General features: G+C 37.7%; 1 protein-coding gene across 2 annotated transcripts in view; it reads right to left on the bottom strand.

Moving 5' to 3' along the window:
• Positions 1-1007: 1007 nt before the first annotated feature.
• Hnf4g (hepatocyte nuclear factor 4 gamma) overlaps positions 1008-24268 on the bottom strand; it is a 124008-nt gene continuing 100747 nt past the window's right edge. The window contains exons 2-10 of one of the 2 annotated variants that reach the window (XM_031376235.1): positions 22423-22594; positions 18647-18741; positions 16096-16202; positions 14644-14799; positions 11015-11102; positions 7314-7466; positions 6944-7180; positions 5589-5711; positions 1008-1310 (exon numbers count right to left, since the gene is read on the bottom strand). In XM_031376235.1, coding sequence (XP_031232095.1) covers positions 1189-1310; positions 5589-5711; positions 6944-7180; positions 7314-7466; positions 11015-11102; positions 14644-14799; positions 16096-16202; positions 18647-18741; positions 22423-22568 — 1227 coding nt within the window. In that variant the 5' untranslated portion in view covers positions 22569-22594 and the 3' untranslated portion in view covers positions 1008-1188. The remainder of the gene's footprint in view (positions 1311-5588; positions 5712-6943; positions 7181-7313; positions 7467-11014; positions 11103-14643; positions 14800-16095; positions 16203-18646; positions 18742-22422; positions 22595-24268) is intronic. The other variant, XM_031376234.1, reaches the window with a different exon arrangement.

The raw sequence follows: 24268 nt of genomic DNA, 5'->3' as shown, positions 1-24268 counted from the left end.
GAGGCTACTTCTCAATCTAGAATTAGATGTTTAGCAAATTTCTATGTTGTGAAAATTCCTAAATCATCAAAATAAATCTAGTGTACATTTTATCTTCTTTAGTATTTTAGGGGAAGATATGAGCACTGTAAAAGGTACAAAACTGGTCTCCTCCTCACTGCAAATGCTGCCAACAATTTTGCACTTGTTACTTACATTTATGAGTAGCGTGACAGATAATATTCCATCATCAGCCATTGTGTGTTTTCAAAAGCATACCATAATAATTTCATGTATTCTTTGGTGACACATTCACATTAAAGCCAACCGGAACTGAGTTGAACAAATGTAATCAATGGCTTGATCCCCAACATCCTTTCTCCCATACTTGCATATTTTTAACTTACACATGTTCCTCTAGAACATCTCCCTCGACTTCCTAAGAAGCTGGGTATGGGGACATGCTAAGTTCCAATGAATGGGTGTCTTTCTGGATTTCCCGAGAGTAAGAAGTGAATGTCACTTCTGGCTGAAGTATGGTTTCATATTTCTCTGTTTTCCTTTGGCTTATACGCTAACTTAAAAGAAGCAGCATGCTTTCCTTTAGCAGACCTTTTGAAATGCAGTCACATTGCAGAAAACATCCTGCCATCTTTACAATGTGGCGGATTCTCTTAATTTAACATAGGCACGTTTCTTGCCGGCCACGGCAGGCTCTGATGTATTCTCCATCAGAGAAATATTCTGTTCCACAGCCACTGCTTATCCTTTTGTAATCTTCAAGCTTACAATTTGTTTTTATTAAAAAAAAAAAAACTTGATTGATTTTTATATTTACTAGCATCTCTTATCTAACAAAAAAGAACACTTAGTTCTGCATCAGATCATAACAAGCAAATATTTACAGATTTAAATTAATATTATGGAAAAATGGAAGTCATATATAAGTGGTTGAGGCACAGTGCGGGGACAACTGGAAACAATACAGTAGATAACAGCTTCAAAGACAAATATACATAGGTTGCGTTTGAAAGCTTTCCTTCACAGCAACAATAAACAAAATACGTTTACAAATAAGAAAATAGAATACCATCTTACAACAGCACCGTGAATAAGCCATGCCTAAACTAGACAAAAGTATCATCCTGAGACATCCGAAGACCAACGGGTTTCACATTTACGCAGTGCCATTTGGAAGGAAGCCCCATCTCACGGCTGCTTTGGCTTGGAGAGGGGTTGATGGGAAATGACCGAAGCTTGGTTCGCAGTGATTTTGTACTGTTCTTGTCCAGAGCCTTGGGGTGGGGAAGGGAGTGGAGTTTCTGGAGTTGCTGCAAAGGAAGCAGATAATTGGATATGATAGTAGCAGTCACTCCACATCACCACACGAAGTCCTACATTATTGCATTTTGGATAAAAGGTCACATGTATAGTATTGATTTGTATAATGAATTACCGGGCCTTTGACATGGTAATGGCGGGGCATTCTCACCCTTCCTCCCAAACACAGCTAAACAATGATCGATGGGCATGTTAAACACTCTATTCTGTTTCTTGCCATTCATGATAGCATTTGCAAAATACTATGCTCTCCACATGCCGGAGAAAGAAAGTAGTAAAGAGAACTCACGGCATGGTGATTTCCCTCAAATATTAGGAAACAATCTTCATAACTTCTGCAGTCAATATAAATATAAAATGAAAATGTACTTGGCTTGCTTTCTACTACTTCATAATACTAGATGATATGAAAAGTAAGCTTTATGAGAGTTTTCACAGCCAAGCTGCCGTCTGGAGCATCTATAACATGCTAGTCTCTTGCTTCACAATTCTATTGCAATTGAGCAGCCCTGGTCTTCCCTCGTCAATGTGAGGAGCAAACCTGCATGACTGAATAGAAAGTAATTGAATATAAAAAATTGAATTGAATAATTTTTTCAAAGTAGTTTGAATACTTTATTATGTAGGAAAGTATTCTATTGTGAAATTTTACCATATTATAAAGCAGTCAACAAGATATTCTTTAATTTTACAAAAAAAAATTATTTGATATAACTAGCATAAAGTATTTGCTTACATTATAAATTTTATATACTTTTCAGTTTTTAAAGAATATCTATAAAAACAAGGACAATCTCCATTTGGCTGGTACCCGTTAATACTTTATATTACTGCTAAATATGGATTAACAGTTACTTCAAAATGACATTTTTAATGTAGCTTGGTTGAATAGAAATATGGAAATTTACTGCTCTAATTATTCCTCAACATTTACAGTAGATTTAAAAATTTAGGGATCTTCCCTAAAGGCCAAGAGACCCCTGAATTTTTTAGTTGATGTGTTTAACATCTTGCTTTGCATATAATAGAGACAGTTTGCAAGCACAAGCAAATCTAAATTTTCCTTTACAAGTAAATCTCATAAATGTTGTTCTGAGCCGAGAAAAGGAATAGCAATTGGGATAGTGCAATTCTTAAACGTTGAACTCTAGTGTTTTAAAGGTGAAGGAATCTATGAACAGTCAAGTTATCAAATGCTACCTTTGATGCCTACAATGACTAATGTGCTGCTAATGTATTTCAACCTCTGAATTTATAAATAACCAGTTTCCGGACAGAATTCTGCAACTTCTGGCCCGATTCTGGGCTTCTCTTTTGTCTGTACTCTAAAATTTATGAAATGAAACAGCATTACAAGAGGATGAGAATAAGCAACAGATGCGTTAATATAATTAAAATCTTTACATCTATTTAAAAGTCATAAATCCATTATTTTTTCAATTAGTATTTGCTAATGGAAAGTATAATAAATACAACATATCAGTTCTAAAATGTATAGATTTTTGCTGCCAATTTTTTTTTTTTATCTCTGACCCTCAATCAAATGTTCATCAATACTCATCTCTCAAGGGGCCAAATGGTAACAGGCCATCCTATGACTTCAGCTTTCTCAGCCACACATAGGCTGAAAGTCTAAAGGAACTCCAAAATTGTGCAATTACATGGAGCATCCTGGTGCACCAATATTATGAACAGTTATTAAAGCCTGCTGTATAGTCAATAGGCAATGCAGATATGCATAAAACTATATCACAATAATGAAAGCCAATACAGTAAGTTAGCTATTTTACTATTCAAAGGCAACAGATCAAAGGTAAATTTGGGATTAATAGGTACAAATTCATAACAAGTATTTTGTGGTTTGGATATGAAGCATTTCCCACAGACCACGTGTGGGATCACATCTCAAGCTGGTGATATTTGGGGCGTGGTGGGAACTTAAGTCATGGAAATAGATCTCTGGGGGATATCTCTGGAAGGTTCTTTGTTCCTGACCTATTACTGCTTTTTGTTCTTTTTTTCTTGACTGCTGTGAAATGAAAGGTCCTACTGTACAAAGCCCTGCCCATTATGTTGTCTTAGCATTTGCCGTGTAGATTGGGGGTTAGCGAGAACTAAGAAGCTGAAATCATGCACCAAAACAAGTCTTTGCTCCTCAATAGCTTCTTTCTAGTACCACCAGAGCAATGAAGATTGCATAACATGCAATTCATTAACTAATCAATTCTACATTCCTTGTCAAATAGAATTTCCATCCCCAGAGTAGCTTAGAAAAGTAGAACCTGCGTTAAATCTGCACTAATGTGTAGTTACCATAGTCACCAACGACTTACAATACATTTTCATAAGTAGCCTCATTTTGCACAATTACGATATGCAGGAATTTTAGTTACCATGGCTTAGTTAAAATGCACTACAACAATGTGATTATAATTCCAGTTACCATGATAATTACAATTCTCTGTGAATACCTGGATGAACACACTTTACTCTCAACTTTTCGTCTAGAAACCACTACCTAATAACTGATGGCTTTGTGTTGAGCCACTGATCACAACGTGTCTTCTGTCTGTGCTAGATCACTGTCATCTTTTCTTTAGTTCAGGCAGATGACACAGGATAGTTGTCTTCTTCTTTGATTCCCCCAAGTTGATGAAGTCAGATAAATATTTACAAAAAAATGAATTGAAAGGAGAATGGACCAACAAAGATGAAAGGCAGTTAAAAAAAAAAACACATACACACACACACAAAAAAAAAAAAGACAAAACAATAAGCTATCATGCTGGAAAGTGAAATTCAAGTTGACATGGGACCATAGCTGAAGTAGCTCAGCAGGTGGTGTTGGTGTTCAAAGCTATAAGCCTGGCTCTGGAAACTTAGGGAGAAATGTTTGTCCATGCAAGTGAGGGAAAATACTCTTGATTTCTAAAAAACAGAAGTGAATTCAGTAACGGAAAAAAGTAATAATAAATAAATCTCCACAGCTACTTCAAAACACTGAACATGGCCAAGATCAAACCTCGAAGACTGATTCAAGCTTTTGAAGGGGTGAAACAGACCATCATACAGGGAAGATGCTCCCTCTCTGTCGGAACACAATTCAGGTGTGGTGTCCTGGGCAGAGAATTCTGAGTGCTTGTGAGAAGACTTTAAGAAAACTTTTCTTCTAGCTGAGCAGTGGTGGCGCACACCTTTAATCCCAGCACTTGGGAGGCAGAGGCAGGTGGATTTCTGAGTTCAAGGTCAGCCTAGTCTACAGAGTGAGTTCCAGGACAGCCAGGGCTATACAGAGAAACCCTGTCTCAAAAACCCAAAGAAGAAAGAAGAAAGAAGGAAGAAGGAGGAGGAGGAGGAGGAGGAGGAGGAGAAGGAGAAGAAGAAAAGAAAACTTTTCTTCAAAATTTGGAATTGTTCTTGGAATGCCTTTTTGTGTTCCACCCAGGGATAGCTGATAGCAGTCAATTTACTCCTGATTACTTATTATTGCTTTCTGTTAAATATTTAAACCTTCCCTTATATGCCGCTATGGAAAAACATGTTTTGCAATGTGTGGCTTGTCCTTGTGATGGTATACAGCTTGAACTCATGAGAACTTTGCTCAAGCAACCTTTTATTGACCCTCAGAGGATAAATTGTAGGAGGCTCTGGGTAAAGTTGTCTATTGTATGAGGCTTCAGTAGATCCCACTGATTGGCCCCATCCCTCTAGGTCTCACCACCTCCTGAGCAATGACACCTTCTAATGTGAGAAAGGTTGCAAAGTGCTCTCCTCTATTTTGTTAGTTCTCACTGTTTCTGATCCCTTAGAACTCCCTAAATCAGTACTCCAAGTTTATTTTTTCATTTTATCTGCACATTTCCAATCTATAGTAAAAAGTGTCTTAAAATTTTACCAATTTTAAAGGTCAGTAGAAACTGTAACTATCCTGTTGTTTATTATAATTTATTGGTTTGATTTCATTTTTTATGGCTATTTGTACAGCCCTACACCAACATCAAAGCAGTAGCTTTATTCCTCCCAGAGTTACAGAGAAGAAAAATTTTAAGTTTTTATATATTCAGTTTAAGAAGCAAATTCATATGTAAGAAAGAGTAAGTAAGTAACAGAGTATTTCAGTTTTGCACAGCTAAGTACAGCAGAGAAAATTCTACCTAATGTTTACAGTTCCTGGGAACTAACAATTTGTTTCCTAAATTACAACTTTCCCCCAAATAATTAAACATAAGAGATGTTAGTTACAGTAGGAAATTTCCCCAGATTCTTACCAATCTGATCTGTATGAACCAGTGTGGACATGGGGCCTAAAAGTATAGTTTGCCCAGTTAGTGGATCTTGAGACAAATGCGGGTGCACCGGGTGATGGAGATGGCTACCATCGTTGGCAGCACCTACAGAAGACACAGAGATGCATGCATTAGTGACAGTTGCAGACACTGTAGAGTCACCTCGATGCACATGTCCAGTGACAGTTTCAATATGGCTATTTGCAAAGGACATTTGGAAAATCCAAAAGCAAATGGAGAGAACAACTTTCACGTTAGAGACAACATGGGCTCTCAAGGTGCACTGGAGAGATGGATGCTTATGTCATTATGCTGAGTATTAATAATAGACCTGGTATGCTGTTTCCTGGAACCGTTGAGTTTTCTGACTGTTGCTAAGTTCCAAGAATCACTTACCTCTAGCTTGTAGTATTCAGAATCCCCCTAATAACAGGAGTAACTTCTGTTTCAGAAAGATATCATTAGGAATACATTAAGGACCAGAAAACTAAAAATAAATACAGTGATTTTACAAGTAAATTTAATCTAAATCAGAACATAAAATAACGATTCCTTAACTTATTCCTGACATTTATTGCAACACTGGAGTGTGTCTCCCTCCCACTCTCCCTTTCAGTCTCCCTCTTCTTGTACCAGCTTATGTCAATTAACTCCTTTAGTAGCAAAATGTTCATTTTAAAGCCATTTGATTCATATATGGGCAATGCAGCAATTTTTCTCTTCTCAGAATTTTAAAGAAGCTAGAGATAGGGCTGGTGAGATGGCTCAGTGGTTAAGAGCACTGACTGCTCTTCCAAAGGTCCTGAGTTCAAATCCCAGCTACCACATGGTGGCTGACAACCATCCGTAATGAGATCTGACGCCCTCTTCTGGTGCGGCTGAAGATAGCTACAGTGTACTTACATATGATAATAAATAAAATCTTTAAAGAAAACAAAAAAAAAAAGAAGAAGCTAGAGATAAAAGACAAAAACAAAGAAACAAAACCCACTATACTTCTCATTGCCCTACAAGCAGGGAATAGATTCTGTCTAGCACCCATGGAAGGATCTGAGAGTTGAAGTCAAAGAGGCTGTACCCACACAGGAAGCCAAAGGCTAGTATAAACTGGCATTTGAATATGTCCAGGATCGTCGTCTCCCGTTGGCTATGTAAACTTTCTAAATGGAACAAATTAGATTTTGTGTGCCCTCTTAGAAGTCCGAAAGGAAGGAGGAATGGAAACTTCAAAGTTGAAATAATTCTGGACCAAGGGGCACCTTGTCGTAATGTACACCTTAAGGCTAAGCAAAAAAATGAAAATAAAAAATAATAATAATAATTCCGGCTACACTCACCACCCAACAGCATTTCCTGAAGGAGGTTGTCAATTTTGACCATGCCGAACAGTTTAACGAACTGAATTTGTTCGATCATCTGCCAGGTGATGCTCTGCAGTGTTGGCAGTAGCAACAGCAGCTCTCCAAACCTGCCGCGAGAGTCATACTGCCGGTCATTTATGTAGTCCTCCAGACTGATCTGCACTTGGAAACGCATGTTCTTAATCTTCACAGGGTCACTCAGTCCCTTTGCATCTGATGAGGGAAGAAACATAGGTACCCATAGGACATCATCAGACGAGAGTGTGAGAGTAAAGGCTCTAAGATGAAAGAAAGGGGGGGCGGGGTTTAAGTTTCATGATACTAACTTTGAATTTTGAAAACAAACCTGGGTCAAAAAACACAATGGCCTTCAAGCATGCGTACTCATTGTCATCTATCTGGATCTCTTGGAAGGGTCTAACCAGCTCATCAAGAACTCTATTGGCTACACGGCTGACTTCAACCTCGCAGCTGTTGCGGTGAATAACGAAGTGATTTCCTGAAAGAAAAAAAGAAGAGTTAGGCCTCCTTCTCCGCGGGACTGTTTGTGCAACATCGTTTGCCTTTCTGTGTAGCTGTGTTCAAAATGGTCTCTTACGGAAGGGGGCTGGGTCACGTACAAGAGCTTTCCTTAGCCCTAAGTTAGGGAGGCTAGGATGTCAGAGCCATCAGAGAATCAGTAACAGTCATGTGCCCACATGCGTTTTAACAGCCTCAGTCACTGGTGATAAGAAAAAATAGTACAGACTCATAACCGGCTAATTATTGACAGGGGAGGATCGACCGATAATGATTAGCCTTCCTCTGTCAGCCTCTATTAGTGCTTCACTCATTAACAAGCTTAACACAAATCCTAAAGAATCCTCCTTATTAACAGTGGATTAAAACCAGCGTGCCTTGGTGCTTTTGGAGTAAAACCTACCAGATGCAGTTTAAATAAGCTTAAGGAGGGGGAAAAATAGCATTCGTATCGTCATGAGTTGCCCCATGGATCTCTCTATTGTTTTATTTGTGGGGGTGGGGTGGGAGAGGAGGGACCCATGCCTCTGGGCCTGTAAGAGACCCAGCATATGCATAGATGCCAGAGGACAACCTCACCCGCTGCCCTGCCTTGTTTCCCACAAGATATCTGTGCTGTTTCATGCTGGATGCCAGGCTGGTTGGGCCCTGCACATCCAAGGAATCTCCCTCCCCCCGCCAGCCCTCTCCTGATGAAAGTGCTGGGCCTATAGGTGCGCTCTGTAGCATCTGACTTTACATAAGTCTAGGCGATTTGAATTTAATTCCTGACAACTGTCATAAAAAAAACTTTAGCTAATTATTTATCTTCCTAGCCTGCTTTGCCTAGGTGTGCCACCTGGATTTTATAGCAACTTGACTCAAGCTCGAGTCCCCTGAAAAAAAAAAGAAACCTTGATTGAGAAAATGCCTCTGTAAGAGCTGGCTGTAGGCACACCTGTCGGGCGTTTTCTTAATTAGTGATTGGTCTGGGCAGACCCAGCCCACTATGGGTGGTGCTACTCCTGAGATGATATGGTCCTGGGTTCTATAAGAAAACAGGCTGAGCAAGCCATGACAAACAAGCCATAGACAGCACTCCTCCGTGGCTGGACTTTGCTTACGGATTTCTGCCATGCTGTGTTCCCGCACTGACTGTGTTCCGTCAGTGATGAACAGTGATATGGAAGTGTAAGCAAATTGCACCTTTCCTTCTCCGATTGCTCTTGGTCAGTGTTTTATCGCAGAAATAGAAATCCTAACTGAGACACTCGGTTTCTTTAAACAGAAGTGGCTCGAACAATTTATTGAACTGAATTTAAGGGAGTTCTGAAACTTGATTGAGCCAGGCCACCTAATTCTGCTAGACTTTTCTACTTTAGACATTCTCGAGCTATAATATGGTAAATGTTCACCGTAATTTCTAAAATCTAGATTACTATTTCCTGATGTTATAGGAACAATTATGTTTTTAATTACCCCACTGTAGGTGATCATTACTGTTTGAATCTTGACTATTCCCGAAAGGCCTATGTACTGAATTTGTGAACTACAAACTACAACATACAACATCAGTAGGAAATGGTGAAGCCTTTTAAAACTGGGGCCCAGAGGGAGGGGCTTATGTCATTGAAAGTGTGGTCTATTTGATTTTATTTTATATGCATGGGTGTTTGGCATGCATGTCTCTCTGTGCAGGATATGTATGCCTGGTACTCACAGGAGCTAGAAAGGGGTGCCAGGTCTCCTAGAACTGGAATTACAGATGGTTGTGGGCTACTATGTGGTTACTGAGAATCAAACCCTGAATCTCTGATGAAAGAGTCAATACTCTTAACCACTGAGCCACCTCTGTAGCCCTAAAGGCTACAGAGTTCTTGAGAGGGAATGTATAGAGACTAGCCTTATTCTGTGTCTCTTCTTTCTTCTTGAAATGAGTAGTGTTCTCTCCCAAGTACTTCAAGCATGCCAAGCATGGTGTTCTGCTCTGTCACAGGCCCAAAGCAACAAGGCCAAGTGACACCTCTGAAACTGGAATCCACAAAAACACCTCACCCTTTTTTAAGTTGATTATTTCAGATATTCTGCCAAAGGTCTGGAAAGTTAGCACAAGAATCTTCAAGGTGACTGACTATGAGTCAGAGTATCTATGCAATGATAACCTTTCTCCCAGCTTGCATATCAGCTTTCCTGATAATGTGAAGGACTAAAATATTATATGTATGTAAAGTGTACAAATGTGATGCTTGTATAAACTCATAAGTAGAAAAAGAAATCATTATCACAGCCACACAAGCTAACATGTCTGTCATTGCATGTAGTTTACTTCATGTTACCCTGTCATGTCAAACAATTGCCCTAGCTACTATTGAAAAAACAACCAAGAATGAGGAATTAGATGCATTGTTTGTCAGGGTACATTGGGAAGAGATTTCTAATGAGGACAGTATCTGCAGTGCTGGGGACAAGTGCAATGGGGATGCTTAGCTGAAATCAAGGACACATTCTGTGATCCCATTATGGTTGAGAATTTCAAGTATAGGCTGCCTGGCTTTGCATCAGGATCAAAACATTCCCTTCTTCTATTTCTTCACCGTAGAATTAGCAGGGAGATGGGGTTTTATTTCAGTGATTAAGCAAGAGAGTGTATGTTATCACAATGCACTTAGAGCAGAGCCGTCAACAAATATTAGCTACACTCATAGTGCGTCCTGTTGGTTTACATTTGGAACTAAAATATCGCTCCACACCTAATCTTTTGAGTTAGTCAGGACAGAGCCAGCCGAGAGACCATTCTTCGTGAAAACGAAGACCCTTCTCGTGTCTGTTTGCCCTTATAACCATATTCTACATTTGCTGCTGCTTACAATTCTACTTACCAGATTTTCTCGTGCATTGCCACCAGTTTTGATATAATCATTTTGTAATATTTTACGAACAAGAAATAAATATGTTTCTTGAAAAGTGTGTAAAATCGCTTGCTAAGCAGTTTCTGAAAGGGCAGGAAAGTACTTCTATTTGGTCATATAAATGGCAGAAGTCAACATTAGGATTATGAAACCAAGTCTGTACTACATTTTAAAATTTCAGTGTTTTTTCCCTTATCATATCACATCACTCTGAACTTACATTCAAACAAAACAAAGAAAAATAGGGCCAGCGAGATTGCTCAGTGGGTAAAGATGCTTGCAAACAAGCAGGGGAACCCGATTCCCATTTCTAGGACACACTTACTTGAAGGAGAGAACTGACTCCTGAAATCTGTCCTATGACTTCCAAAGATAACACACACACAAACATACACACCACTATAAACATGAACACCACACTACAGCACACACACACACACACACACACTATACCAAACTATGCACATACACAATACCCATAACACACTAGAGCTAAGGGAGGAAAATGAATAACATACACTTTGGAAAATCATAGCACCATTTCCTAAGAGCTGGATCCTTTGTACATGCTGAGTAAATTTTACCTATTAAAAACATAAAATATTTGTAAGTTCTTCTTTTAAAAAAAAAAAAATCTTACCCAAAAGCAAAATATCTTTATACATCATGGATCTCTTTGTAGCTCCGAGCAGTAGGTGTTCTCCAGCATGAGCTCTCAACAGGGCCACCTTAAGGAAAGTTTGCAAAGTTAACAAGCAATTATAAAAAAATATAACAATTAAAAGACAGTACAAGGTAAGTCTGATTGCAATGTTTCTTAACCCTGACTCCCTTTAAGTTTTGTTTTGTTCTGACATAAAATAATCATGCACACTTATAACGATTAGACTTTCCAGGTTTCTACTGTAGCACATCAGAATTATTTGCTTTTGAGGTAGCAGAGGAAAGCAGAGCTTTTGTTTTTAAGCCAAACAGAAGGGAGCAGCTTGAGTTTATACTTCAGTGTGGTGCCTGCTCCCTTGATCCCCTATTTAACCTTACATATGTACTAATAGGTTTGCATTTCATCTGCTTTCATATAAAAAGTAAAATACCAAATTTAGTCCTTAGAATTAAATGGTGAAATATGTACAAACAAAATGTCCTACAAATAATAAATTAAATAAACAGAGCAAACCCCAGGCTTCTATGGGGAAAAGGAAATCTGATTGGGCATCTGACTTGCAGCAGTAAACACTGGACCGAGTTTCATGCTTGCACTCAGTCCAATGCTGGACCTCATCACTTACAACCGAAGAAATCAAGACAAGTATAGCGCATGCCAAATGTGTGCTTCTCCTAGGTTTTCTGCTCAGTAGTAAATGCTACCAGCACCCGAATATGATTGTTTGGATCCAATATGAAGTCTATGCGGAGGGCTCTTTAACTTCTCAGGGATCTGGTGATGGTCATTAAAGGGTTAAACCAAATCCACCCACTGCCTTCCTTCTCTGTGGCTTCCACCCTGTCACTGGTTTCCTGGACTACTCGAGCACAACCGCCTGTGATGTTTGCTTCTCGGTCAGTTCCCCAGCACTGGAGCATCTTTGATTAAGCCACTCGTATGTACAGAGCACATCTCTGCTACAAAACCTCAGTGCTTTCAGACTGTCCTTAAAAATCAAGTCCAGGTTCCTCTTTTGTGGCCTTACATGTGACATGAGGTGAGTAGACATTACTTCTTTTGCCTCCCGCCTGCTCTGTCCCTGGTTTATCTCACTCACTCACCGTTCACAGCCTGCCTGACAACCTCTGAGCAGTGCCCATAGGCTCAGGTATTCCTCTTTGTCTTTGGCCCCTGTCATTCTTGCTTTGGAGGATGTCTTCTCGGATTCCTATCATCAAGTTTTTTCATCCCACCCTCATTTATCCTCCCACACATCCATGTTCCATTTCATGGAATTTCATTGAGCTTACCTCTACCTAGTCAACAGACTCATAGTTTGTATATATTCATTTTACTGTTCCTCTCTCCCAAACAGACTACAAAGTTTATGATACCAGTGAAGCAATCTGCACTTTTACCGCAGGATCCCCTCAGAACCCAACTGGAACCAGTAGTCTGCTAATGAATAGTCATCTTGTGAATTTATGGATGGAAGAAACTGGACCGGGGTCCACTTTCAGGAACTGTAAAACAGAGATAACACCGACACCATAGAGCCCCTAAAAGATTTAAATGCAGTGGTGCTCGCAGCCACCCATTGAACTGAGCATAGGATCCCCAATGGAGGAGTAAGAGAAAGGACTGAAGGAGCTGAAGGGGTCTGCAACCCTATAGGAAGAACAACAGTATCAATCAACCAGAGCCTCCAGAGCTCCCAGGGACTAAACCACCAACCAGAGTACACATGGAGGACCCATGGCTCCAGCCACATACATAGCAGAGGATGGCCTTGTCGGGCATCAATGGGAAGAGAAGCCCTTAGTCCTGTGAAGGCTCGATGCCCCAGTGTAGGGGAATGCAGGGGAGTGGGTGCATAGCAGGGAACAGGGAGGGGGGAAGGGATAGGGAGTTTCCAGGGTTGGGGGGAAAACTGGAAATGGGATAACATTTGAAATGTAAGTAAACGATCCAATAAAAATAAAAGAATTAAATGGAATGCCATAATTGAGCTTACATTGGAGAGTTTAGACTCCCTCTCTCTCTTGCTTGCTCCTTTTCTTCTCTTTTTCCTCCCCCTCACTTCTCCCTTCCCTCCCTCTTTCCCTCCTTTCCTCTCTCCCTCTCCTTTCCCCCTCCTCTCCTCCCTCCCTTTTTCTCCCTCCCTTTCCTTAAAAAAAAAAAAAAAAGAGAGTGTTTACTCCTCAGTGCTTTAACCATAACCAGTATTCACTAACCATAACCACTAATGTTATGCTGTTAATATGAATGTGAAGTAAACAAAGACTCTTTACATAGTTGCCAAGCACCGATTTCCCAATATTTCGAGCATTGTCTTTACATATAAGTCAGCAGGTTTTAAAGGCGAATGATAATAAAAATATAAAGCTGATAAATAACACAGCCCTACTTATATTGCTTGGGGTGAGACTGGAAGGTTTTAGCAATTTAGCATTATTCACTGTGGCACAGTCATCTGAGCCAAGCTATCTTTATGACATGTCAATAACTGTGACTCACTCCAGGAAGGGAGTTGCAAAATACTGTAAGGGTGATTTCAGTTTTCATGGAACGTTTTCCTGTCACCAAGTACCTTCTTAGAAATATAATTACTATATCCCTATAGTGATTTTATTCCCTTCTGATGCATGCATATTTCCCTTTTCCTTAATTTTTACATAATCATACTTGTTTTGTTTTGTTTTTTTTTTTATTTGGCATGGTTTTCTTGTGCCAGTGACAGCACTGCTATGAGGATACAGTGTTGAATTCTTAGGGTGGTTAATTCTTTCAATGTGAAAGAAGTGGAAATTTTAATAGTATTTTCATCTACAAAAAGGTGTATATCATTTAGGAAGAACAGCTCAAAGTGAGTCAAATACAAATGAATCTTCAAATACTAATGAAACAATCTAAGTTTCAAATTATTATTTAAAATTTCTTATTATCAATATGCCAAGTTTAAAAATGCATATGTTAGGTAAAGAAGACTCTACCTTACTTGTTTTTTCTTGGTAGATTTCAGATATGGAATTTACAGATATTTTTTTGCTACCTCTATATTTCAGTGCAATAAATGCCAGGATAAAATTGGTAGCATGAAGAAAAAAAAACCCTTACATGTTAATTATAGAAAGATCCACAAAGACACCAACATATTCTCTTTAGTTTCTATCAAGGAGTTGTCAGGATTTCTGAATAATCTCATTCAGTACATTTAGGAAACTCAAGACACCACGGATCACTCTTGGCTTCTTCTAGTTTGCGAACTATTTGCTCCTTTAATAATCAGAAAATGTCATGACAGTGTAGATTTCCTGTTTACCTTTCTTCCTAATTTAAGTGCCTAAACTCCAAAACTGCAGAAGAGTGTCTTTATCAACTCTTTGCCAGTCCATAATTGTTAGATCCTGACAATAGACAACAGACAAACGACACTTCTGTCTCTTGACAGAGTAAAAAAGGTAAAAGGATCAGGTAAGACCTTGTGATTGGTTTCCAGTAATAATTCAATTACTGTCTAATAGTTAAATGCATTACAGGTACAAATCAAATCAAAGAGCACAAGAATTTGGCAAATATCAAAGTCGCTCTTCAAGGAAGTCATAATTTCCTCTACGTCATACCTGGTCGTCCAAGGGCAGTTCACAGAAGGCAGGGATGTATTTGGCCCATTCCACCAAGACTAAGAGCTGTTGCTTCATGGACTCACAAACATCACTGATGCTTGCGATTTTCTTAATGTTTATGTCAGTGCCGGCACTGGGGCTTGGGGCTGAAATCTAATGTTAACACAATATTATATGAATTTATAATTGAAGCCACTGAATAGCCAACAATTCCTCTATTTCCTATAAATATATAACATAAATAGCATGGAAGGAAGAATTATCCTTATCATAGTAATTTCATATGTATTTGACATTTTTGATTTGAGAAGTAAAATCTTTATTGGTTTAAAGCTAAATGGAAAACATGAGTGTATAAATACACATTTAGAGTGAAGAATTTTATTTTAAATACCAAGTCTGTAAATGAGGTTAAGTTTTTGGAGGAGGTTTGTAGTTCAAACTGACTACATAATGAAATGGATAGTTACTACAAGAAATAAACACTATAATTGTATTTTTAGTTAAAAATCATTTTCATTAAGGTTCTCCATCTTTAATTTGTTGGTTTTTAATGGAAAAAAGTTAGTGGATAAATTGATAAAAGGTGGAAAACATTTAGAGAAGAAGCTAAAAAATTAGAAGGCCATAAGATTAAAATTAAGAAACAAACCAAAATTAAGAAACAAACTCGGCAATGGTGAAATATGTAACACAGTGAAAATTATTCTAAAATTGTGTAAAATTCTTGACTATGAAAATAAAAATGATACTTTACAATGTTTTCTAACTAATTAAAGTTTTATAAAGTCAAATTTAGCCATAGGTTCTTGTATTACATGTGTGTGTGCATGTGTGCCTTTGTCGTGTGAACCCCGATGTTCTTTCACAGCTCCCCTCAAGCCATGCTCTAAACGTTTTATTGGACCATCAAGTAATCTCCCAGTAATAGCGATGATAATGGGATGTCAACCTCATCACATTACTCCTGTGTAATCAAGAACGAAAGTAGACTCTCTGCCTCCTTAGAGGACTTGATTAACTGCTTGGCTATTTCATAATTTGCCTTGTCATAGACAAACACCCTGAACATTTCCATTAAAGTCAATGCTAAAATGAACTGTCTTCAGTGTGTAAAAATGCATGATTGATCCTTTTAACTTCACACCTGATATTCTTACTTTAAAACAACATGCTATGTTATATTTTTACTTGACTTCATAAATAAGCTTCCAAACAATTCTTACACTTTGGATTAACTTCATTTTTTCCATTTAAAGATAGGGTCTTATTTAAAAAAAAAAAATATTCAGAACCAAAATTCCAAGCTGTCAACCATTCTCCTACTGCTCTCAAAAGAATGCTTTTGAGCCTGTCTCTGTTAACTTTAGCAGTAAGCACAATGCCAGCGCTCTGTATTAACAGACACTGGATTCTATTGCAGAGGCCATGTTGGGGCGTGGTATGTACCTGGCGGGACCTCACTTCAGCTTGTGCCAGAGTGTTTATGGAGGGGATGTTGCTGCCCTCATACGTACTTCTTCTCGTACTGATTCTGTCGCGTTCATTCTGCACCGCTAAGAGAGAAAACCACAGTTGTTCATTAGATCTCTAACACAGGCAACAGTATAGAGATGGAAATGAGGAAAATTATGGAAGCTCAGATATAGTCTTTCAAAATATAGAAATGAAAACTGGGGTTTTTTTTCTTATTATTCCCCTCTTGAACCACTTTGAAACCCAACTGAAAGATAGGAATAGCTAAGCTTGTCTCAAGAGCTCATAAAATATGGTGGCTCGGACTTTGTGATGACACAAATGCTGGGAACAGTTGAGTCGCCCAGTTTTGACATGCTCTGTTTCTGTTAAGATGGTTTTCTATTCTCTCACAGTTAATAAAACAGTAAGGTAGCAAAACAAAGAATGCTGCCTGCTGGGTTGGCCATGTCAAGGATAAAACCATAGTCACTGTTGAAAGATGTGAGCCATAGATCCTAACTACAAAATACTACCAGACTGGAAAGTCAATTTTACAAGTTAAGATGGTTTTAAATAAACCTGTGACCCTTTAGAATGCAATGTTTACAGGTGTTAGCTTCAGAGATCATTGCATAATCTGAGATATATCCCTAGAAGATGGAAGCCTGAATACTGGCTTTACAGAAAGATGAAATCACTCCTCACATTATATAAAAATGACGGCAAAAGAAAGGTAGATTTGCTTCCTTGATTTAGAGAGGAAAGAGTACACATGTACTAAACAACTATTGAAAAACCAAAGTTTTAAACAAGAGAAAAGGGAAGTTTTACCCCAGAAATTTGCATAAGTATTCGTGTAAAATTAAATAAATTGGATGTCGAAGTTAAATTTCAAACATGAGAACATAAAATGATCTTCCATTAACCAAAGACACGAAGACATGGCTGAGAGCCCCTCACTTATCTAGGTTAACGTTCTACTCCGGTCTGTTGGAAAATATCATGATATCAAAAATATTAAGGTTTGTCTCCAAACAAAGAAAACCACCAATTTCCACATCAATGTCACAGAGACTCAAGTCTACCAACTTTAGTTAGCAGAAAAAGTAGTAGGCATTTGTTCAAAAACAGAGAGATTTTTAGGGTAAGTCAAATATTTAATATTTTATTTTGAAAAATCACACCAACTAGTAGCTTATTTTGTTATTTCCAGTTATATAGAAATATATAGAAGTAAAAAGATGTTCTTCTGTTTTTATAAGTTTGTTTCCGATTATCAAACTTTATAAAAACACTGCATAGGTTTATGATACATAAGCATGTGTAATTTTTACATAAATTCCTGGTTTTGTTTCCATTTCATTTCTATTGATATTAAGCTATATTATTTATTGAAGAGTTAGAGTCATAAAATTTTAAACTCAACAGTTACTTTCCAATCTATTTAGTAAATTTAAACCATCATTTTATGAACAGGAGAAAATGTAAGTTCACTATTTTTAAAGGTATTTCATAAATTGTCAGACTCAAAGGGGAAATGCAAACTTGTTTTTGTTTACAATTTTATAAAGGCAAGGATTTGATTTCAGGTAATAAGTAAAAAAGACTTTAATAAATTATATAATTATTCCTATGAACTACCTAACGGAGTTTTTAGGACACTAGCTAATTAGTTTTGAAAGGAGAAATTGCTTCTTTAATGTAGTGAATTTTACTTTTGTAGTATTCTACTAATATTAACAATTCAATAGAAGCTAACAAAATTTCCACATTTTTAAATTAAGTTAAGAGAAAAATAGCGACTTAGTATATTTTATGCTTCTGCAGTGATGTGATTTAACTTTTTTTGTGTGCTTGTAATATACTTGTCGAAAATAGCTCTTTGCATATGACAAACACACAACAAAATACAGGTATTAAGTCTTGCAGCTGCTAAATCTGCCAGATGTTTGGGACAGTGGTCTCTAATCATGTCAGACTGAGAAGAGATAAAATAAGATAACCTAACAGGCAACAGTAAAACTGCTATACACTGAATACCATATCTACATTACTTCTATAATTGAATAGATTATGAGTTTCTCAGGATATAGATTATCTTCTCAATTATGGTCACAATTCAGAAGTCAGTATCTAAAACAGTGTTTAGGAAACAGAAATGTCCATTTAGAGGAATACATAAAAAAATAAAATAAAAAAGATTTGTAGTTGATGCTTGTGAGATAAGTAAAGATACCCAGGTGTTCCTAAAAATGAAAAGTGTGTATACAGTACATCCATGTCTTTAATCTCTGCATGGATTTTTCCTATGGAGAGGATGGTGTCAATTTTCAGAACAGATAAACACCACTTCCTCCGCTTACTAACTGCGCATCCTTAGGCTAACTTCTTTAACTAGGAACTCTTTGATAGGTTTTTCCATTAATAGATTGAGGGAAATCATAACTTACTAAGCAGGTTATTGTGATTAATGAGAATGTTTGCACAGTTATCCCTTTGCATCAATAATCGAAATTATCATCATCATTATTATTACTATTACCTTCTTTTTTCATTCCTGCTCGAAAACACTTTCTTAATCGACAGTATCTGCATTGATTCCTTTTGTCCTTGTCAACAACACACTGGCGACTGAACCTGTAACAAGAAACAGACATTAGTTCACACAAAACAATCATTTATCAAAAAAGGCAGATAAAGAAACAATCAGACTTTAAGTAATTACAGTCAAATCAGGCACAATAGAAAGCATGTATAAAATAATTTCCTGAGAAACTGAACATCTCAAGATTGGTACCTGCATGAAAATACACAGCTCACTTCTCAGATAGTCATGCAAAAAAAAAAATTAAAACTGAATGACTGTATCATTTGGGCCAGGATATGCTATTATAAGTCATAAAAGTCAAGCCTAGCTTTAATATCTTCATCATATAAAATTTTAGTGTTTTCAATTAATGCTCAGTGGTACATAAATAAATATCTTTTCTTGAAAAGTCACTCACATGGCCTTCTGAGATGGTTCAGTGGTTAAGAGCACTGACTGCTCTTCCAAAGGTCCTGAGCTCAAATCCCAGCCACCACATGGTGGCTCACAACCATCCATATTGAGATCTGACACCCTCTTCAGGTGTGTCTAAAGACAGCTATAATGTACTTACATATAATAATAAATAAATCTTTGGGCCAGAGCGAGAGGGGCTGGAGCAAGCAGGACAGAGCGAGTAGAGGTCCTGAGTTCAATTCCTAGCAACCACATGATGGCTCACAACCATCTGTATAGCTACAGTGTACTCAGATACATAAAATAAATAAATAAATCTTTAAAAATAAAAAAAAATTAAGTGTTTATTGGTACATGATTTCAGCATGGTGGGCAATGGCTCATGATTCATACTATTACACTTGTGTGGTTTCTCTTTTTAAATGCTTTTATTATATTAAATTTAATGACTCCATGTTAAATTAAGATTTACTGTAAATATCAACTTGTGCACTATTGAGAAAACCAATAAGAATGTAACTTCTTAATGACATGACTTTTTATACCCTTAAAAAGCCCAGAGTTGATGACATACATGTATTGATGAAGACGTAATAAAAAAAAGGAACTCTTATACCCTGTGGGCTAGAATATTAAATGCTGCTACTACTTTGCAAAACTGCTTAGCAGTTTTTCTAAATGTTAAGCACAGAGCTGCAGATAGGACACAGCAATTCCAAGGTGTGTATATACCTGAGAGAAATGAAAACTGTTTGAGTGATGATCAGATAAAACCCCATGCCTTGGAACAATGCTACTTATTAATAAGTTAGAATGAAACACAGACACACAGGCTGATGGACCTTGAAAACTCTTCCAAATGAAGGTGATACCAAAGGTCATGTAGTGCCGTATTCAGAGAGGTAAATCTATAGTAACAGAGAATAGATTAAGAGTTTCCTTACACTGCAATAAATCCAGGAAAACTGCAGGACACCCTACTAGAAACTACATTACAGGGTAATTAAGGGCTGGTTTTAATTGATGGTAGCAATAGTCACACAATTCTGAATATGCTAATATGTGAATTCCTAGCTACACATGTTGCTATTGCCTCATTTGTTGCCGATAATTATTGAATGATGAGGATAACACAATGTGATTTGTGACCTAATAATATTTACCAACAAGACACAACATTGAGTGAGAATAAAGCTACGTTAGTTATACTCTTAAAGTAAGAAAATGCAAATCACTCTTTTGAATATGGGGCTGAAAATACTCAGAAAAGGAGAACATGTGACCGAAAATCACAAGGAGAATACATTTAATTCATATTAATTGAATTAAAAGGAAAGAAGAAATATACACCATGGCATTCTTAACATACTCAAGATATTGATGTGGGTACAGAATGGATAAATGTTGTCTATATTTGCAGTTAAAAGAAATTTCTTTTTAGTTTTTTCGAGACAGGGTTTCTCTGCACAGCCCTGGCTGTCCTGGAACTCACTCTGTAGACCAGGCTGGCCTCAAACTCAGAAATCCGCCTGCCTCTGCCTCCCAAGTGCTGGGATTAAAGGTGTGTGCCATCACTGCCCGGCAAGAAATTTCAATCTACCAAATACACAGAAACATTGATGGAAGTTATAGAAAGCATGCTATAAATAGTATTAAATTAGAATATTTAAGTACTTTAGGAGGGAAAAGCCAGCATCGGCAGCAAGACTGTTGAAGTCAAGTTAGAATTTATCAGTCTAAGTAATAGTTGCATTTGAGACCAGTAATCTTGACTTTAAAGATATGGCCTCTCAATTTGCATCCATTTAACAAGTATTTTCCAGAAGGAAAAAAAAAAAGACCACAGAGATTGCTAGATATCAAAACTTTATAGAAGTCTAATTAGTGGGCAGCACACATAGTGTGAAGGCACAAATTCCCACTTGCCTCTGCTTCTGGGGAATAGAATACCTCAAGAACTTGCTCTGGGGGTCATTCTTCCCTACTCCCCCAATAAAGTGAAAGTACAAGTCATCATATTCCATGGTAGCTGTCACTTTTCATGAAGCTGTGTCTCACTTTTAAGAGTGCACGTGACTCCAAACAATGGCACCTCTGGGTTGCTTTGTTCCTTCGGGTGCTAATGTGAAGAACTCTAAGTGTGTAAGGTAACCATAGAGAAAACATGTTTAGTAGAGGAGACACCTCATTTTTAGCTATGGGATGGGCAGGTGGATATACCCAATACCATCTAAATGCTCTTTACTTTATCAAACTTTTAAAGTAGATGATTTACAATTTTTCAATTGATATCAAACTCCCTGCAAATATTACAAAAGAACACAAGGTAAGATATTTGTGGAGTTACATATTAACTTTGATTACACCTTGAACAGTCAAATGTTAACAGATTGGGAATTCTCGAATGTCCAACTTATTCTTACAACAGCATTGCAAGACTGGACATATAGAGTACTTGCCTAGCATGTGGAAGGCCCTGAATTCAATCCCCAGTTCAACCGAATAGTAACAATAACCACCAATGATAAGTAGATTTTAGTTCCGTCAGCTAAAATTCAGTGATTTGAGTCAACAGCCCAAGTTCAACCTAAACAATATATATTCAAAGACTATCATAGAAACCAATCAGAATAAATACCTAAACTTAAGCTGAGCTATGACATTGACTAGGTACTTTCAAAAAGACTAGTAGAAATGCATGGACTTATGAGTTAAGTAAGATTTAGACACAACCCTGTTGGAAATGTAAAATTTAACCTGAGAATTACTTTGAAGGGAAAATTAAATTTTGCCATTTGAAACCCATACGGTACAAAGTCATCTGTAGTTTTAAATTTTTGTTGCTAAAGATCCAGGATGTATAGACCCTAAAGAGGGATTACAAAAAAACTGCACACTTTAAGAAGCCATTTTAACAGATTTAGAACAATGTGTAATGACGTATGAACATGTGATAAAACAATAAAGAGACACAAGGAAAAAATTTACACCAAGCTCTAGATGGTAGTTCCCTTTGGGCTACTGAGGACAAGTGGCCAGGGAGGTGTCCACTGGAGTGTTCCACTATATTGCTCTAAACTGGGTAGTAGGTATGTGAATTTCTTTATGCACATTTACAAATCTCAGATTGTTTACAGAATGGAACTACCAATATGAATATAAACTGCACATGCAACCATGAACTATTTTGAAGCTTGTCAATTTGGTTCTGAGTTACAGAGCTATGAAAGCTCTTAATTAACCATCCTCGCATCACCCATGCCATCTTTAGACACTAAAGAAAGAAAATTTTGCTGAAATGAGCACCCTACTACCTGCAGGAATAAACGTGACTCTTCCGAATGCTACGCCTGAAAAAGCCTTTGCAGCCATCACAACTGGATGCCCCATAGTGCTTTCCTGTTGCTCTGTCACCACAGATGGCACATAGACAGTTGACACCACTGTCGGTGGTATTCATACTTGTGGTCTCTGGGACAGAACTGTCTGTTAAAGAAAGATGAGAGAAGTTAGTACAGGCAGCTATTCATCCCATTGTCTACCGTTTGCTCCTTTGTCATTCTTTGCTTTACAGAGACTCCTTTATTACTGTTTTCCTTTCAAGTGCTGAGAGCATCCTCCTCGGCTTCTGTCTCCTATTTCTGATCGTTTAATTTTGGGTTGTGGTTCATCTCAATCCCTTAACTACCACCTTTCTTAAGGGAAGCTTATGAAATCTCATGACAAAAGATATCAATTCAATGATAAAATAAATCTTCAAATTTTATTTCTTCCATGATAACACCATAGAGTACAGGTTTAAAGACATAAAACCTATGTAAGCATTTCATTTTGATGTCTAGTAAGCACAATACTTGAAAAGAAAACTTGGAATTTTTTTCCCTAGTAGATCTTCTGCTTCATTTTGCCCTCTGCATAGAAGCCAGTGTTTCCACACCAGAGATAAAGTTTTAGGTGTCTTCCATGAGTTATTTCATTACCATTTACATTTAATACATAAGAAAGACATGTATGGCAAAGGTGAAAGGTTTTACCTAACATGGTCATCCTTTCCAAGAACTACTGGAGAACATTCTATCTAATTTTCGTACTCTTCATCTGAACTCCTTTTTGCTTATATTCTACCAGAAGGCTACTTCATGTGACCTTTGTCCATCTAATACACTGGGGCTTGAAAGCATAAAGCCAGTTATTTCACCATTACCCATAATGACCCTCAGCCCACTGCCCCTTATGGCCTCCAACATGTTCAATGTTCTACACCCCTGCCGCCTTTCTGTGTTCTTTGAAATCTGATTTCATCAACTATCCTTTTCAAAGTTTCCTGGACATTTCCACACGGGTATTTAAGCTAACTCTGAGGTCCCTGAACACTTCTCATGTCTTGTATGGATCTGCTTGAGCATTCAAAGCCAGTCATCTCTCATCTGTCCTTCAAGAAAAGCCTAGAGTTGAACAAACTACCACTATTTTTAAAATGCATTTAAAACATCCACTATTATTGCCTCTAATTGTACTACAAATGGATTGGCTCATAAATACATCTTTACATAGAGAATATCAGTATCATAATGTCAGAGAATTAGTATATTTCTCTTATCCTGCTTCTCACTTCTCAGAACTGTTCTGAGCTACAGTGGAACATCTAATACGTTTTTAAAAGCAACGAATATATACGTATACATGGGTGTGCATTTGTCTGGTCCCATAAGCCCATAGATTTCTGAGTTCAAAGCCAGCCTGGTCTACAGAGTGAGTTCCAGGAAAGCCAGGGCTATATCACGAAAGGAGAGAGAGAGAGAGAGAGAGAGAGAGAGAGAGAGAGAGAGAGAGAGAGAGAGAGAGAGAGAGAGAGAGAGACCTTAAAATACTCAATCCTAAATAGGATAACTCCATCAAATTCCTCCCCTCAGAGTTCAGGGATCCCCTTGGAAGAGGAGGTGGAAAGAATGTAAGAACCAGAGGGAATGAAGGAGACAAGGTCCTCAAAGTCAACTCTCCAGGGTTCATGTGAACTTACAGGGGCTGAACCAGAATGCGCAAGGCCTACATGGGTCTGTGCCAGGTTATATGTATTATGGTTTACTGTGTGCTGTTTCTGTGGGATTCCTGATTATGAGAAGGAGTGTGTCTCTGAATTTTTTGCCCTCTCTTGGTGTT

This window comes from Mastomys coucha, unplaced genomic scaffold (assembly GCF_008632895.1).
Source record: "Mastomys coucha isolate ucsf_1 unplaced genomic scaffold, UCSF_Mcou_1 pScaffold17, whole genome shotgun sequence".
Lineage (NCBI taxonomy): Eukaryota > Metazoa > Chordata > Mammalia > Rodentia > Muridae > Mastomys > Mastomys coucha.
This window is presented reverse-complemented; position numbering and strand designations above follow the sequence as displayed.